The sequence below is a fragment of the Monodelphis domestica genome, chromosome 3 (genome assembly GCF_027887165.1).
Source record: "Monodelphis domestica isolate mMonDom1 chromosome 3, mMonDom1.pri, whole genome shotgun sequence".
NCBI lineage: Eukaryota > Metazoa > Chordata > Mammalia > Didelphimorphia > Didelphidae > Monodelphis > Monodelphis domestica.
In genome coordinates, this window is record NC_077229.1 from 332,176,472 (window position 1) to 332,190,818 (window position 14,347).

At 34.7% G+C, this 14,347-nt stretch overlaps 1 protein-coding gene across 1 annotated transcript in view; it reads right to left on the minus strand.

The window, feature by feature from the left end:
• Positions 1–300: 300 nt before the first annotated feature.
• The window catches only part of IL7 (interleukin 7), a 50,778-nt gene continuing 36,731 nt past the window's right edge, over positions 301–14,347 (minus strand). Inside the window, exons 3-6 of the mRNA XM_007486920.3 lie at positions 11,748–11,822; positions 10,256–10,396; positions 3,021–3,089; positions 301–1,888 (exon numbers count right to left, since the gene is read on the minus strand). Coding sequence (XP_007486982.1) covers positions 1,769–1,888; positions 3,021–3,089; positions 10,256–10,396; positions 11,748–11,822 — 405 coding nt within the window. The 3' untranslated portion in view covers positions 301–1,768. The remainder of the gene's footprint in view (positions 1,889–3,020; positions 3,090–10,255; positions 10,397–11,747; positions 11,823–14,347) is intronic.

A 14,347-nucleotide genomic window follows, 5' to 3' on the forward strand; every position in this document is an offset into this window, starting at 1 on the left:
ACGGGGGCTGTCTTAAACCTTTTATAGGAATTTACTAAGTCTCTTAACAAATATTTCCTAAACTTTAGTAACATATTCCATACGTTTAGATTTGTTAATCACTTATGTTAATTGGCCGTCAAAAGTTGGTCAAAACCCCCCAGATTTTTGTTCATCTAAACAAGGCCTTTGCCACAGGCTGGGTGTGGTGAGACCTCCAGCTCTACTTTCCCACATTAAAGTTGGATCTTCAATTTGGGATGATGGCTCAGATATTTTTATTTTTTATTTATTTATTTTTAAACCCTTACCTTCCATCTTGGAGTCAATACTGTGTATTGGCTCCAAGGCAGAAGAGTGGTAAGGGCTAGGCAATGGGGGTCAAGTGACTTGCCCAGGGTCACACAGCTGGGAAGTGGCTGAGGCCAGATTTGAACCTAGGACCTCCCGTCTCTAGGCCTGGCTCTCAATCCACTGAGCTACCCAGACTGCCCCCAGATATTTTTATTTTTAAACAGTTGGCATGTCCTCTTTCATCATTATGTGATTTGGTGCCATGAAAAGACATATTTGATTAGAGTGGAAAGGTATGGACTGGAGAGTGGTGGAAGATTAAAGCTGGATCAATTTTATTTCCTTTCTTGTAAAAAAATGACAATCATAGAAAATAAATTATTATACTATATTATTGCATATGCCTTTTATTAACAAAAGAATAATGTTTTAAAAGTAATAAAGTTACAAGTAAGAATCTATCAAAATATATTTATAAACAGATATATTGTCAAAATTAAATATGCACATATCATTAATAAAATGTCAACATATATTATTCTCTGAAAAAATACTCATCATATCAAGGTTATTTAAATTTTGCTTTGTACAAGAAGGTCAAAAATAATTTTTCACTGAGGCAAAAACTACTCTGTCTGACAACTTGTACTTTTCCCTTTTCTTAACATTCCTAGCATTACTTTTCTAAACACATTGCATCTCTCAGGGGAATGTAAGCTCCTATGAGGCAGGGACTGTGTTTAGTTTTTCTTGAACAAATGATGCCGTCACCAAATGCTTTTTGAATTGAATTGATTTGACGCTGACATTTCATCAAGTTGTTCTCTCTCTGTAGACAATTTCTACTTCATGGAGCTCTTTGGCTCGTGGCTCTTCTGCATCATTGCTTCCTTTTTTTAAAAAGCATCTTCCTGTTCTCATGGGCATTTATTAGCATCCCACTATCAGATGTGAAGCATGTTTTCTAGCCCTTAAGATGCCTTTTTTCTCACTCAGTACAGTATACTGACAGCAGACGGGTCATTGGAATTGTTTATAGTGAAAGAAACTAACTGTTGGTTGGGAATCCTGCTGTACTTTTCTACATTGCACAAAATGTATTATACTAGTTCTTTGTCCAAAGTTTTCAGCAGAACAATAAAAAACGAACCCCAAACCACTCCCTATGACTTATTGCAATGGAGAACACAGAGGGTGCAGTATTTTACCATTCTGCAAGTGTCATCCATTTCAGGATAAAGGCAGAGGTGTGCATGTCCAGGTAGTTATCTTTATTGTGGATTGTCCTCTTTACTGTCATTGGGTTGTTTCTGTCCACTAATACCAGCTGTGGAGCTGAATAGAATTCACCATCGCTGGCTTACAGTGCCATAGATTTGCCAAGATAAATACAGTACCTTCAGGCATGAAGATAGATCAGTGTGAACAGGTAAACACTCAGGGAATGCAAGTGACAGTTCATCAAATTGTGGGGCTTCTGTGCCATACAGTTATTTCAGTCACCATTGGAAGTCATCAAAAATTTTCTCCAGCAATTCTTAACATCCGATACCATCTTTTTAATTAAGCATTTACACTTTCTTTCCTTTTTTTGTTCCTTTGCAGATTTTTCTCCCTATAATGACAAACAAAAATTTCTATAGCTCTTATCTTCAGGTGAAACATAATTAAATTATTTGTTGTTCATTTGCTTTGGTCATGTTCAATTCTTTGTGACTTCATTTGGGGTTTTCTTGGCAAATATATTGGAGTGATTTATCATTTCCTTCTCCAGCTCATTTTGCAGATGAGGAAATTGAGGCAAGCAAGGTGAAGTGACTTGCTCAATTTCACATAGCTAGTAAGTATCTGAGGCCAGATTTGAACTCAGGAAGATAAATCTTGCTGGCTCCAGGCCTGGCACTCTTATCTACTGCATTGGCTAGCTATCCATGATTAATGCATACACACATATTTATTTCAAATATTTCTTTCTCCTCAATTTGTATAGGCAGGTAGGTGGTGCAGTTGGAATAAGGAAAGCATATGCTTCCATCCTATCTCAGATACTTAATAGCTGTGTGATGGGGTGCAAGTACTTAATCTGTCTCAGCCTTACTTTCTCACTTGTAAAATGGGATATAGAACCTATCCCCCAGGGTTTTTATGAGGGTCAAATGATACTTCTATATCTTTTTTTTGTTTGTTTAAAAAGTTTTTACTTCTATCTGTTGTTTTTATGTCACTCTCTGCAAAACTTTGCAAAAGAGAATGATAGATAATTACATGCCATATCATTTCATAAGTCACTGAAAACCTTATCTCTAAATGTATCCTACTCCCTCTCACCAGAGAATCAAGATTTTCAGATAACATTTATAAAGAGCTGAGCAAAACTCAGTGTACCATCGGAATGCTAGTTAGCATTTTTGTCTTTATATTCCTAGTAACAATAATAGCTGCATTATTATTTTAATTAGCATAATACCTTGCACATAATAAAGACATGGAATAGGAATAGGGACTAGTATTGTGATCTCATTGATACTGGGAGCTCCCAGGTGAGGCAATTAACTCCCTTTTCCTTTGCAACTTTAAAAAAATTTCAAGTTTCAAAATGGTGTAGTTTAAAAAAGGCCTCTCATCTTCTTTATAAAGTCATATAAAATTGTTTATTAATTATGCACCCAAAAACAAAGTCAAAGAGAAACAAAGGCATAACTTTCTTTTGAGAAACTAGGATGAAAATAAGGATATTAACTTTTTACCGGGTTCTTGTTGGGGTCGTTTTCAACAAAAAAGCAGGGTCCTCCTGCCTTTTTCTCTGTTCCATTCACCTAGGGGAGAAAAATGTGTCACAGTTAAGTTGTTATACAGGTTGTTTTTTATATAAAATTTTAACAGAAAGTGGTAATGACTTGGGTAAATAAATGAGAAAAAGGGGCCTTTTTAAATGAGGGATGTTTTTTAGTCATGAATAAAAACAACAGGGAATACTTTATGAATCATACACAGAAAAAGAGAAGGAGAAACATGGGCATGGATTGCTCTCCATAGGGAGTGTGAAATAAGGTAAAAACAATGGATTTGGAATCAGAGGACCAGGTTTCAAATCCCATTTCTGTCATTACTGACTTATGTGACCTTGGGAAGGTCTATTGACCTCTTTGGTACTCTGTTTCCTCAATCAAAGAATGGGGGATGGAGAAGGTTAGACTATATGGCTTCTGAGGGCTTAAATCTAGGATCTGAGGAAGGAGGCTGAATAGAAAAGAAGATCATCTTATGGAGCTCTTGGTAGGAGAGATTTCACTAACAGAATGGTTTCTTCCTGTCTTTGTTTCTGCTTTTTTTTTCTTTCTCCTTTAAAAAAGAAAAACAAAACCAAAATATGCCAGAGTCAAAATTTTAAACTTGATTTTTTTGGGTTGATTTTTCTCTTTCAATGATAAGAATGACACCTAAGGTTAGTTTAGGTTGTAGTCCTGATGACAGAATGCTAACTTAAGTGGCTCATTATCCCCTCCAGGACCAAATAAAAAAGCTTTCTGTTTGGCATTCAAAGCTCTTCATAATCTGGTCCCCCTCTGTCCTTTCTAGTCTCCTTACACCTCACTCTCCAACATACACACTTTGATCCAATGATACTTGGCTCCTTGCTCTTCCATGAACAACATGCATCATTTATTGGTTCTTAACATTCTGTCAGGCTAAAATCCCACTTTCCTCAAGACTTCCCCAACGCCTCTTAATTCCAATGCCTTCCTTCTTGTAATTATTTCTCTTATTTAATAATTATTTCTAATTAATTATGTTGTTTGCTTTGTACATATTTGTTTGTGGGTTGTCTTCTCCCATTAAATTGTAAGTTTCTTGTTTTTTCCTCTTTTTGTATCTCCCCTGTTTAACACAGTGCCTGGTACATAGTAAACTCAACAAATGTTGATTGATGGATGTTGGCAATAGGTCAGGGAAGAGGAGTAGGTATGAGAGGAACTTAGTCTTTGGACATACTCATCCCACTATTATTTAATGACAGTAATCAGTGAATTATTTTTTGATCGTCCCTGATCTGTTAAGTATCATGAAAGGTATGACAGGTACTTCCTATGAACAGAAGAAGTATAAATCTCTGGTTAGAAACCAATTGGAGTTCAGTTAGAGAGGCAACTCTAAGTGACAAAATCAGAAAACAATTCCAGAATGGTTTCTGGATATTTTCTTCCCAGCTAAATTATTACCTAAATTTTATTTTTATTTTTGGTAGCTTTTAAAAATGTGATTTAGGGGCTAGTGAGGTGGCATAGTGGATAGAGTGCCAGGCCTGCAGTTGGGAGGACTTGGGTTCAGTTCAGAGAACAGACACTTCCTCATTGGACCTGGGCAAGTCACTTTATCTCTGGTTTCCTAGTCCTTGTTGCTCTTCTGTCACAGAACTGATCCTAAGATAAAAGTTTTTTAAATGCAATTTACTTTTCCATTTTATCTTTCTTGATTTTGTTACTATCATATAGGGATAGTTGAGAGTTTTGTGGATTTATTTTGTGTCCTACTTTAATGAATGCTTCAGTTAGTTTATTTGCTGAAGTTGTGAGCTTTCTAAGCTATCATTTGAGAACATTAACAGTTTAGTTATCATTTTGCCACTCAGATTTCTGAGCATGTGATTTCAAGAACAAGTGGTCCTACAAGAATAGAGAAGTGTACTGACTCTCAAAAAGGAAACAACATGGACCTACTAATTACAAGCTAATGAGAATGACTTTTATTCCTGGCAAAATTCTGGGAAATACTATTAAAAGGATGATTAGTGCACATGTAGAAAAGGAAGTAGTGACCTTGTTTCCTCAAGAACAGGTTGTACTAGACTAACTTCATTGACTTTTTAAAGATTATTAGACAGTTTATATTTTAGCAAGTCATCAAGAAGTTTCTTGAGCTATACTTCTGGATAAAATGAAGAGGTATGGGCAAGGTGTCTATACAGTTAGTTGGATTCACAATCTGTTAAATGTTCAGGTCTAAGCAATAGTCATTCACATGTCAATGATAACTTGAAAAGAGTTTTCTAATGGAGTGTCTCAGGAACTCCATGATCCTATGATGCTAATATGTCCATCAATAACTTGGGTAAATGAAGAGATGATCTGTTTGTTAGATTTGCAGATGACAGGAAGCTAGAAATGACAATGAACAATGATAACAGAGTTAGGATCTGAAAAAAATGACAAGCTATAATGAATTAAAATTAAATTGAATTGATATGAATGTAAAATCTAATAAAAAACCAACTTCACATACAAGATGGAGACATGTTTCTGGTTAAAAGTTCATATGTAAACTATTTGGAAGTTTTAGCAGTTAGCAATCTTCTTACAAGTAAACATCAAGAACAAAAACCTTAATTTAACCTTATTTATATTAAAATGGCAGAAGCACAAGAAATAATAAAGAAGTGATACTTCCATTGTTTACTAATCTTATCAAACCATAGCTGTAGTTCTGTGCCTCACAAAAATAAGATTTGACTCTGGAGCAACAGGCTGCTTCTGACACTGACAACTTATATGGCTTTAGGTAAGTCATTTTATACTGTTAGCCCAGTTTTAGCAAGCAGAGGGAGCCAGCTCACAAGAGATAGATGGGATGCCTTCTCCAGAAAAAAATATCTCTTACCTGTGTCTGCTGTACTTTCCAAGATAGTCTTCTGAGACTATACTGCTCTGAAGTCGCAGTATGATGGGTGGCCCTGCTAGTTACCTGCTAGCACCATGGCCAGCGCCATGTTATCATTAGAAACTAACAATTCTTTGGAGAGCAGTAAAACTTCTGGTTCTAAGAGGTATTTTAAAATAAGTTTATAACAAAGAAATAATTCTACTAAAGAAAGAAAACAGGAATTTTTCAAAGGGTTCAATGTGGATACACAGAAAATTTACCAACAAAATAGATTTTTATAAAAGATATATACAGAATATGAGAATATGAGCAGAAGACAAGACATGACTCAGAAAAGGCCTGGATTTGTTTAAGGTGATGGAACTGATGAAAACAGACAACAGGAAGAAAATGGAAGCTACTTCATTATTAATATGTTTCTGTTCCCTGTACCAATGAAAATGACTTTCGCATTAAAAAGAAAAAAATTGGTTTATTAGGAGGTAGTGCCCAAAATAAGTAAAAAAAAAAAGATGGATAGCAAGAACTTGCATTCCTTTGATGAATTTAAGTCATGAATTCAGAAGCCTATTATCCCCCTTTGCCTAGAACTAACTACATCTTTGAACTGAACTACAATCTTTGAAAGAACCAGCGGATATAACTGCTCAGATGGTGTTGATAATATTTAATATATTCATGATATTTGGAAGATTATGGAGAAAAGAAGAATTATCACAGGACTAGAAAAGGTCAAATGTTTTTTATTTTTAAAAAATGTATAGAAAATTGAATATGTAAGCTGCAGGTCAGGGAGTTAGATTCTTGAATATTAATGATGGTTGGTTTTCACACACAAATGTAAGTGTGTGTGAAATATAACATTTCACACACACACATATACCTATTCCCCAATTGATAGGTGTCCAAAGATATGGACAAATAGTTTGTAGAAGAAAAAAATGATAGCCATATGGAAGATTGCCATAAATCACTAATAATAAGAGAAATAACAAAATAATTCTCAGATTTTGCTTCACTACAGTGAGGTTGATATAAGATGGACATAATCAAAGTTGGAAGGATTATAGGAAGATAGGTACATATTGGTGAAGCAGTGAATTAGTACAAATCATTCCTGAAAACAATTTGTGATTAGGCGACTAATACCCTTTGACCCAAAGAGATCCTGCTATGCTTATTGGAAGTTCAAGTACTGGAAGAAAGGTCCTCTATAAACACACACACACACACACACACACACACACACACACATCATAGTAGCATTTTTTTTTTGCACTGGCACAAAACTGGAAACAAAGCAAATGTAAATTTATAAAATAAATTGATGTTCCTGAATGTAATGGGAGATTACTGTAACTTAAAAATGATGAATATGAACAATTCGAAGAAGCATGGAAAGACATATGAACTGACACAAATTGAAGGATACAAATGTGGGAAATAATGTACACAACATCACTGCTAATCTAAGTGGAAAAAAACAGGAAAAAATGAAGTTGAATTCTGGGTAATTTCAAAACAGAGTTGAGCCTAAAGAAGAGATGAACAAACAATATTCTTTTCCCTCTGCAAAAGACATAGGAGCAAAGATGTGATATTCCATTAGATTTAGCCGCCATGTTGATTTAATTTGCAGAGCTGATTCTTCCCCTCTTTCTTTTTTGCTCTCTGTTATAAGAGATGACTTTCTAGAAAGGTGAGTGGAAGGGTATTTCTGATGGAAAAGTGATATAATCACAGCTTTTTAAAAATAAAGATATCATTAGAGAATGTTTCAAAGAAGAAGTGGTGATCACAGAGAACCTTCTTGGTGTGTGAGGGAAAAATAGCTCCATCCCACCATGGCATCCCAATGGTAGATGTAATGTCATATCTAATGGTCTGGCTGGCCTGGTGTCAGCTTGAACATCGGGGTGTGATGTTGCTATGGAGGGAGGAGCTAGTGGAATTTAAAAGATTGTGGGGAAGAGAAGCTCTCTTTATTTCTGTTCTTGAATGGACTAAACTCCCTGAGCTATGGCGGGAAGAACATATAGGCCTTAAACTAGATAAATGGAGACTCTATAATCAGGTTAATCTTTCCTTAAGAGAAATCTATCTATATCTCTCTGTCTCTTCTCACCTTCTCATTTTATTAAACACTTGAAACTCTGGCTGGGTCCCTATTTCAATCATAATAATGGTTTTATCTGGAAAAGATCATGTTTGACTAAACTTATTTCCTTTATTGATAATTATTAAATGGGTTGAAAAGGAGTCTGGTGTAGATATGTTTACTTAGATTTTAGAAAATTATTTGATGAAATATCTTGTGCTTTTCTTGGGGAAAACATAGAGATGGGACAGCTAGGTAGCACAGTGGAAAGAGGACCACTTTTGGAGTTGGGAGGGCCTGCATTCAAATCTGGTCTTAGATACTTCCTGGCTGTGTATTCATGAGCAAGTCATCTAATACCAGATGTCTAGCCCTTCCTGCTCTTCTTCTTTAGAATTGATACTGAGACAGAGAGAAGGGCTTTAAACAAACAAAAAAACCCATAGACATTGGCTACTTATATACAGCTAGGTGGATGGAACTAGTTTAATGGATAGGCCCAAAGAACAGTTATCAATCATTCCACATGAACTTACCGGAAGGTGCCAGTGAGAGGTCCACAAAATCTGTACTTAGACTTCAGTTATTTAGCACATTTAAATTGTTTAGATAATATCATAGATGCCATCCTTTACCAAAATTGCAGGCAAAGGAAATATGACCATCAGGATCCAAAAATATCTTGACAAATTGGAACATGGGATTGAATTGAATAAGATAAAGTTTTAATAGGGATAAATGTGAAATTCTACACTTATTTTCAAGAGAATGACTTCATAAATACAAGATGGCAGTTTTAGTGGATGGAAATGAATCACTGTTGATATCTGGCAGCCAAAAATTCTGATGTGATTTTTGGCTCAATGAACAGAGACGTTTCCAGGAATAAGGAAGTGATAAACAAATTCTACTCTGCCATGGTCACAAAATGTCTGGAATACCACATTAATTTCTTAAACTAGAGTTTAAGAAGGACATTAATCAACTGAAGGGCATCCAGAGGAAGATTATCAGAATGTCAAAAAGCCTCAAATCCACCACCTATTAGGATCTGCTCAAAGAAATGAATGTGAAGTAAAGCCATGGGGGTGAGGCAGGATGAGGCATGACAGCTATCTGTCTTCAAGATCTTGGGGAAAGAGAGATTAGACTTGTTCTATTTTGCCCCAGAAAGCAGAACTACAAACAAGCAGAAAAGATGGATTGACTGAAGAGAAGGAAAATACAAAGAGATCCATATAGGACTGATGTCAATAAGAAACTTTCTAACAATTAAATCTCTCTAAAGGCAAGATCCTCAGTCACTGAAAGTCCCTAAGCAAATGAGGCACCATCACTTGAGTTGGTTTGTATTAAGCATTTATTTTCATTATGGGTTGGAATAGATAAACCTTTGAGGTATTTTCCAACATGGATAATCCACGATTCTGTGAATCTGTTGTACATTCATCTCCCAAGACAGCTAGGATAGAAATAGAAGGGCAAAGAAGGTGTCAACACAATGAAACCTTTCCTCAGATTTTATGAAACATATTGTTTTCTGAACTCAAGTAATGCCAGTTAAAATACATTTTACACACACAATATATTTTCATGCAATGTTTGTTGGCCTCACATAAAAAATCTTTATCTAACACACCCAAATCATATCATAGAAGAGTTACAAATTTCTGAAACTTGAAAGAAACATTTCCTAAAAAATTTCAAAACAATGGGAAAAATTATCAAAAGTTGTTGGTGAGGATTATCAAGTAAAATGATCGTAATTGAGTAGAGAGGAGTAAATAAGATTAGTGACAAAGAAGCATTTAGGAAACCAGGAAAAATGAGTTTCACAGACCTATTCAATTGTTTTTGAGCTGAACACTAAAGAAATAAAGAAATAATAATAAAAATAACACATGTAGATGATAGTATCAAACCTTGCAAAAATGTTATATATATATATATCTATCTATATATATCTATACTTTTAGCATCACAATAACTCCTGGAGGGACATAATATAGGCATAACATTTTATATATATTTCCATTTAAAGATGGGGAAACTGAGTCTCAAAGACATTAAGTGATGCCAAAGTCAGAATATCAATCTGTGTTACTCTGATTCCCAGCCAGCATTCTATTTACTGTCACATGCACAATGATCGTGGATCTTTAGACTTAGAGTATGGTAGCAGGGGCAGGTTATTTTGTTAATAAAAACAAATATTACTCAACTTACCTCATCACATTTGCATCCCTTCAGTATCCCTAATGCATGATGTGAATATACTTCTAAGGAATGACTTAGGTTCTCAGGGATGTTATTAGCCTTCACAAGTTGCTTCAACTTACATGTTACATGAACTATAAATGTAACTTCCTATTAAAGAGAAAATGCAGAAGTTCTGTCATTCAGTTCAGATCCTGGGAAGTTTTCAGCTCCACTAAAGACTGTGAAGCCCAAAGCTACAGCATCAATAATGGCTTCCTCCCACTTTCATTCTTTATTCCAATAACACATGTAACTCCTAAAGCTACCCGTCCAGTAGACCACATTAGGGTGCCCTTCCAAACTGATTAGACAATTGCAGAATACCTGTACAACTTTTCTTATTAAATTTCCTTAATTTAAAGTGTTTTTGGTCAACCTGAATTATCAAATGGCAGGATTATTATTCATTTTTAAAAGATAGTAGTCAAAAGAAGATTTTGGGAAGCAGTGACAGCTGAAGAGATAAATTGTTTCTACCTACTGAGTTTGGATTCCCCTCTTCTTCCAAGTAAGTAGCTTCATTCTTTTCCCTCTCCTATTTCTAAGCTTCCTAATATATTGGTAGTAGTTTTTCAACAATGAAGTATTAGTGCAAAGAAATGTAAATAAAGTTGTTAAAATTTTTATTCAGGTAACTTTATAAAAATATGTATAAATATCATGCAGGATATATGAAGTGAACCCAGTAATGCTGATTTGGAAAAAAAACCCGCATGAAAAATGACTGCTTTCTAAACAACATGAACTGCTGGAGATTTTTAAAAGATTACTATCCTACCAACTAGAGGAAACAATGGTTTTAAAATTAGCTAATGTTGAGAGAAAAATGTTCACAAACAGACATCTGAGCTAAACTTATGAAATTTATATACAGGTAACTGCAATAATATTGCTAATAATAATTGATGATGATAACAACAAATTCATATAATTATAAGGCATTTTACCTATATTATCTTATTTTAGCCTCACAACAACCCTGTGAAGTAGGTGTTATATTATCTCCATTTTTATAGATGAGGAAACCAATACAGAGATGGTAAGTGACTTGCCTATAGTCACACAGATAGAAAGTATAAGAGGCAGGATTTGAACTCAGGTCTTCTTCACTCCAATTCCAGTAAATCCTCTATCTGCTATCACATGCTGTTCTCACAAGTATGGACTAAAGGATAAGGCACGCTTCTTTGTTGGCATTTTCAGGTGAGATATTGTAACTAGAGGTACAACCAACAAAATCTCCACATTGCAAATAGAAGACTACTTATAAATTTGAATTGTGTCTATTGCGTTTTTAGACCAAATTGTAGGAATTATGTATCACAAACTATACATTCCATAAATCTTACTAAGTAAATTGCCTGATAAGGCTAATGTACCAAAAAAAATAAGCAAAAGAAAGAGAAATCTCTAGAGAACTAAGTCAGAAGGACAAGCTCTGAAAAAAATATTCATTTACCTTATCATCACATGTGTGATTTTTTAATGAACTATATTCTTTACTCGAGCAATTGGCAAAATTAATTGCTTTCTCCTGTAACAAATCATATAGAAATGGCATGGTTAACATGGAAAATTTCCAATTTGTTGTAGTTAAAATAATAATTTACCACTACAATTTTAAAGCTCTACTTTTAAGGCAAATGTTTACCATAGGTTTAGCATAGACCTAATATGCACATATACAGTGGAACCATCAGTTGGGTGAAACATGTGAAGAGGTGCTTATGGTGGCCATGGTAAGACAGAGATATGGAAGCTTTAAATTTTAGAACCAATACTGAGAGGAAACCTTCGAGTTGCAATTATAGGAATTTGGACTAGAATTAAAAAACTTTCTGCCCATGAGGGTAGTTGAGCAAGGATTTGATGGATTACCTCTCTGGCATACTTAAAAAAATACACAAAATAATTGGTCTGAGATGTAGGAGAATATATAGAGATGATTTTAGAAGTCATATGTCCACTTCTAAAGGTGATAGTTTCAGGAAATGCAGGCTTAAAATGAAGAAGGGATTTGTTAGAATGTCAAATCAAATCATCAAACTTTTATTATGGGTCTTCTATGTACCAGGAATTTTGCTAAGCAATGGGGATATAAAAAGACAGTCAAAAAAAATGGTTCCCTACTCTCTATGAGCTCAGGCTAATGGGGGAGACTACTTGCAAACAATTATTCACAAACAGACAAAAGTTACAGACAGGTTAAATGGAAGATAATAACTGATAGCACTTATCTCATGCCAGGAGGATAACAAAGTGCTTTACATATATTAACTCATTTGATACTCATGAAAACTTATTTTACACAATAGGAAACTGAGGCTTTCGAGAAGTTAAGTGACTTGCCTAATATTCAAACTCAGGTCTTCCTAGGTTCTATCTAGCTGCTACAGGGAGGGAAAGCATGAAATAGTGATATTAGGAAGATATTTCACTGTAAGGAGTGATTTATTTTTACACAGGTCTGCACTCACTTTGTGCAGCAAATTGGATGCATTGCTATTGATGCAGACTATTTAGCATAGCTCTCAAGGGGAGGGCTTCTGGAGAATTCTGTTCATTGAACAAATATGCTCAAATGCCTACTACGAACCAAGTACAGTGGTACCTGGACACACGAGTTTAATTCATTTCATGACCAAGCTCATAACTCAATTTACTCGTGTCAAATCAAATTTCTCCATTTAAATGAATGGAAATGCAATTAATCCATTCTGGTGCCCCAAAAAGACATGGAATTTTTGTTTTATATGTTTTTAAATACAAAAATGTACATTACAAATAACAAATATATTTAAAGATAATAAGAAAGAATGTAAAGAAATACACTTGCCTATAAAATGTTATTTACTTTTTTTTTTACTTTTTTATTTACTATTTAGTAAATAAATAATTTTTTTTTACTTTTTTATTTACTTTTTTTTGCTTGAAGGTCAAGCAAAGATGCTGGCAGAGGTTTTCATTTTGTACTATCGCTTAACATAACTTACTCTCTACACACCTAATGCTACATTTAAATGCAAAATTGACCTCACACATTACTTATGATATATAACTTTATTGCTAAACTTAATTGCTATTTTTTAAATTTTACTTAATTATTATCATTTTCTTCATTGAATTTTGGCTGTTTTGCAACACTTTTCTTGATTTCACTTAGAGGCTGTTTCAACAAAAACCTTTCTTTGGAAGTTTGTTTCTTCCTCCCTTTCAGAACATTTTGATAATGAGTGAAACAAATGTTGTTATACAGCTCCAATACACGACCTGCTGCAACTTTTTCTGTATGTGTCTTTTCAATAAACTGTTAAAATTTCCTCAGCAATTCCTTAATCTCTCTTGTACTGAATACTTCATTCATCTCAGGCTCCTCCCATGGGCTCATGGTTCACATATCTATTCGTGACGTAAAGCAAAAAATCCCCATCATGACTGCTGGTATCTCAAATTGTTCATGCCTTAAGGTGCTCAGGTATCAAGGCACCACTGTACTATGTTAGATGCAAGGAACATAGAGACAAAAATGAAATCCTCCCTGTTCTCAAAGAGCTTGTTTATTAGTACAGTAGAAATAAGGCTTGGGACGGTAGACAGAACATACATATAAGGTAAATGCAAGATCATTTGTGGAATGAGAGATCCACAAAATCTCCAGAGTTGGAATGGGAGTTAGATGCCATCTTGTAAACATCCTTATGGACAACAATCCCCTCCAGTGGTCATGCACTTTTTGTTAAAGACTTCCAATAAGAGAGACTTCCAGAAGTAGTCTATTCCAATTTTGGGTAGTTCTACTTTTAGGAAGTTTTTCCTTTTATTGCTCCTGAAGAAAGCAACAACATCAGCATTTGTGGGTAAGTAAAGGAGGGGATAATGGAAGTCTTCATGGATGAGTCTTGCCTTTCTCTTTCTAATCCTCAATCTCTTTTTGTCCAATGTTTCCTTCTCAATAACCTCAAAGATGTTCAGATTTCCATGAGCCTTTAGACAAAAAATAATCCTATATAATCTCCTCCTTTTTCACATCCAAACTCTTTGACAAAGATACACATGTGT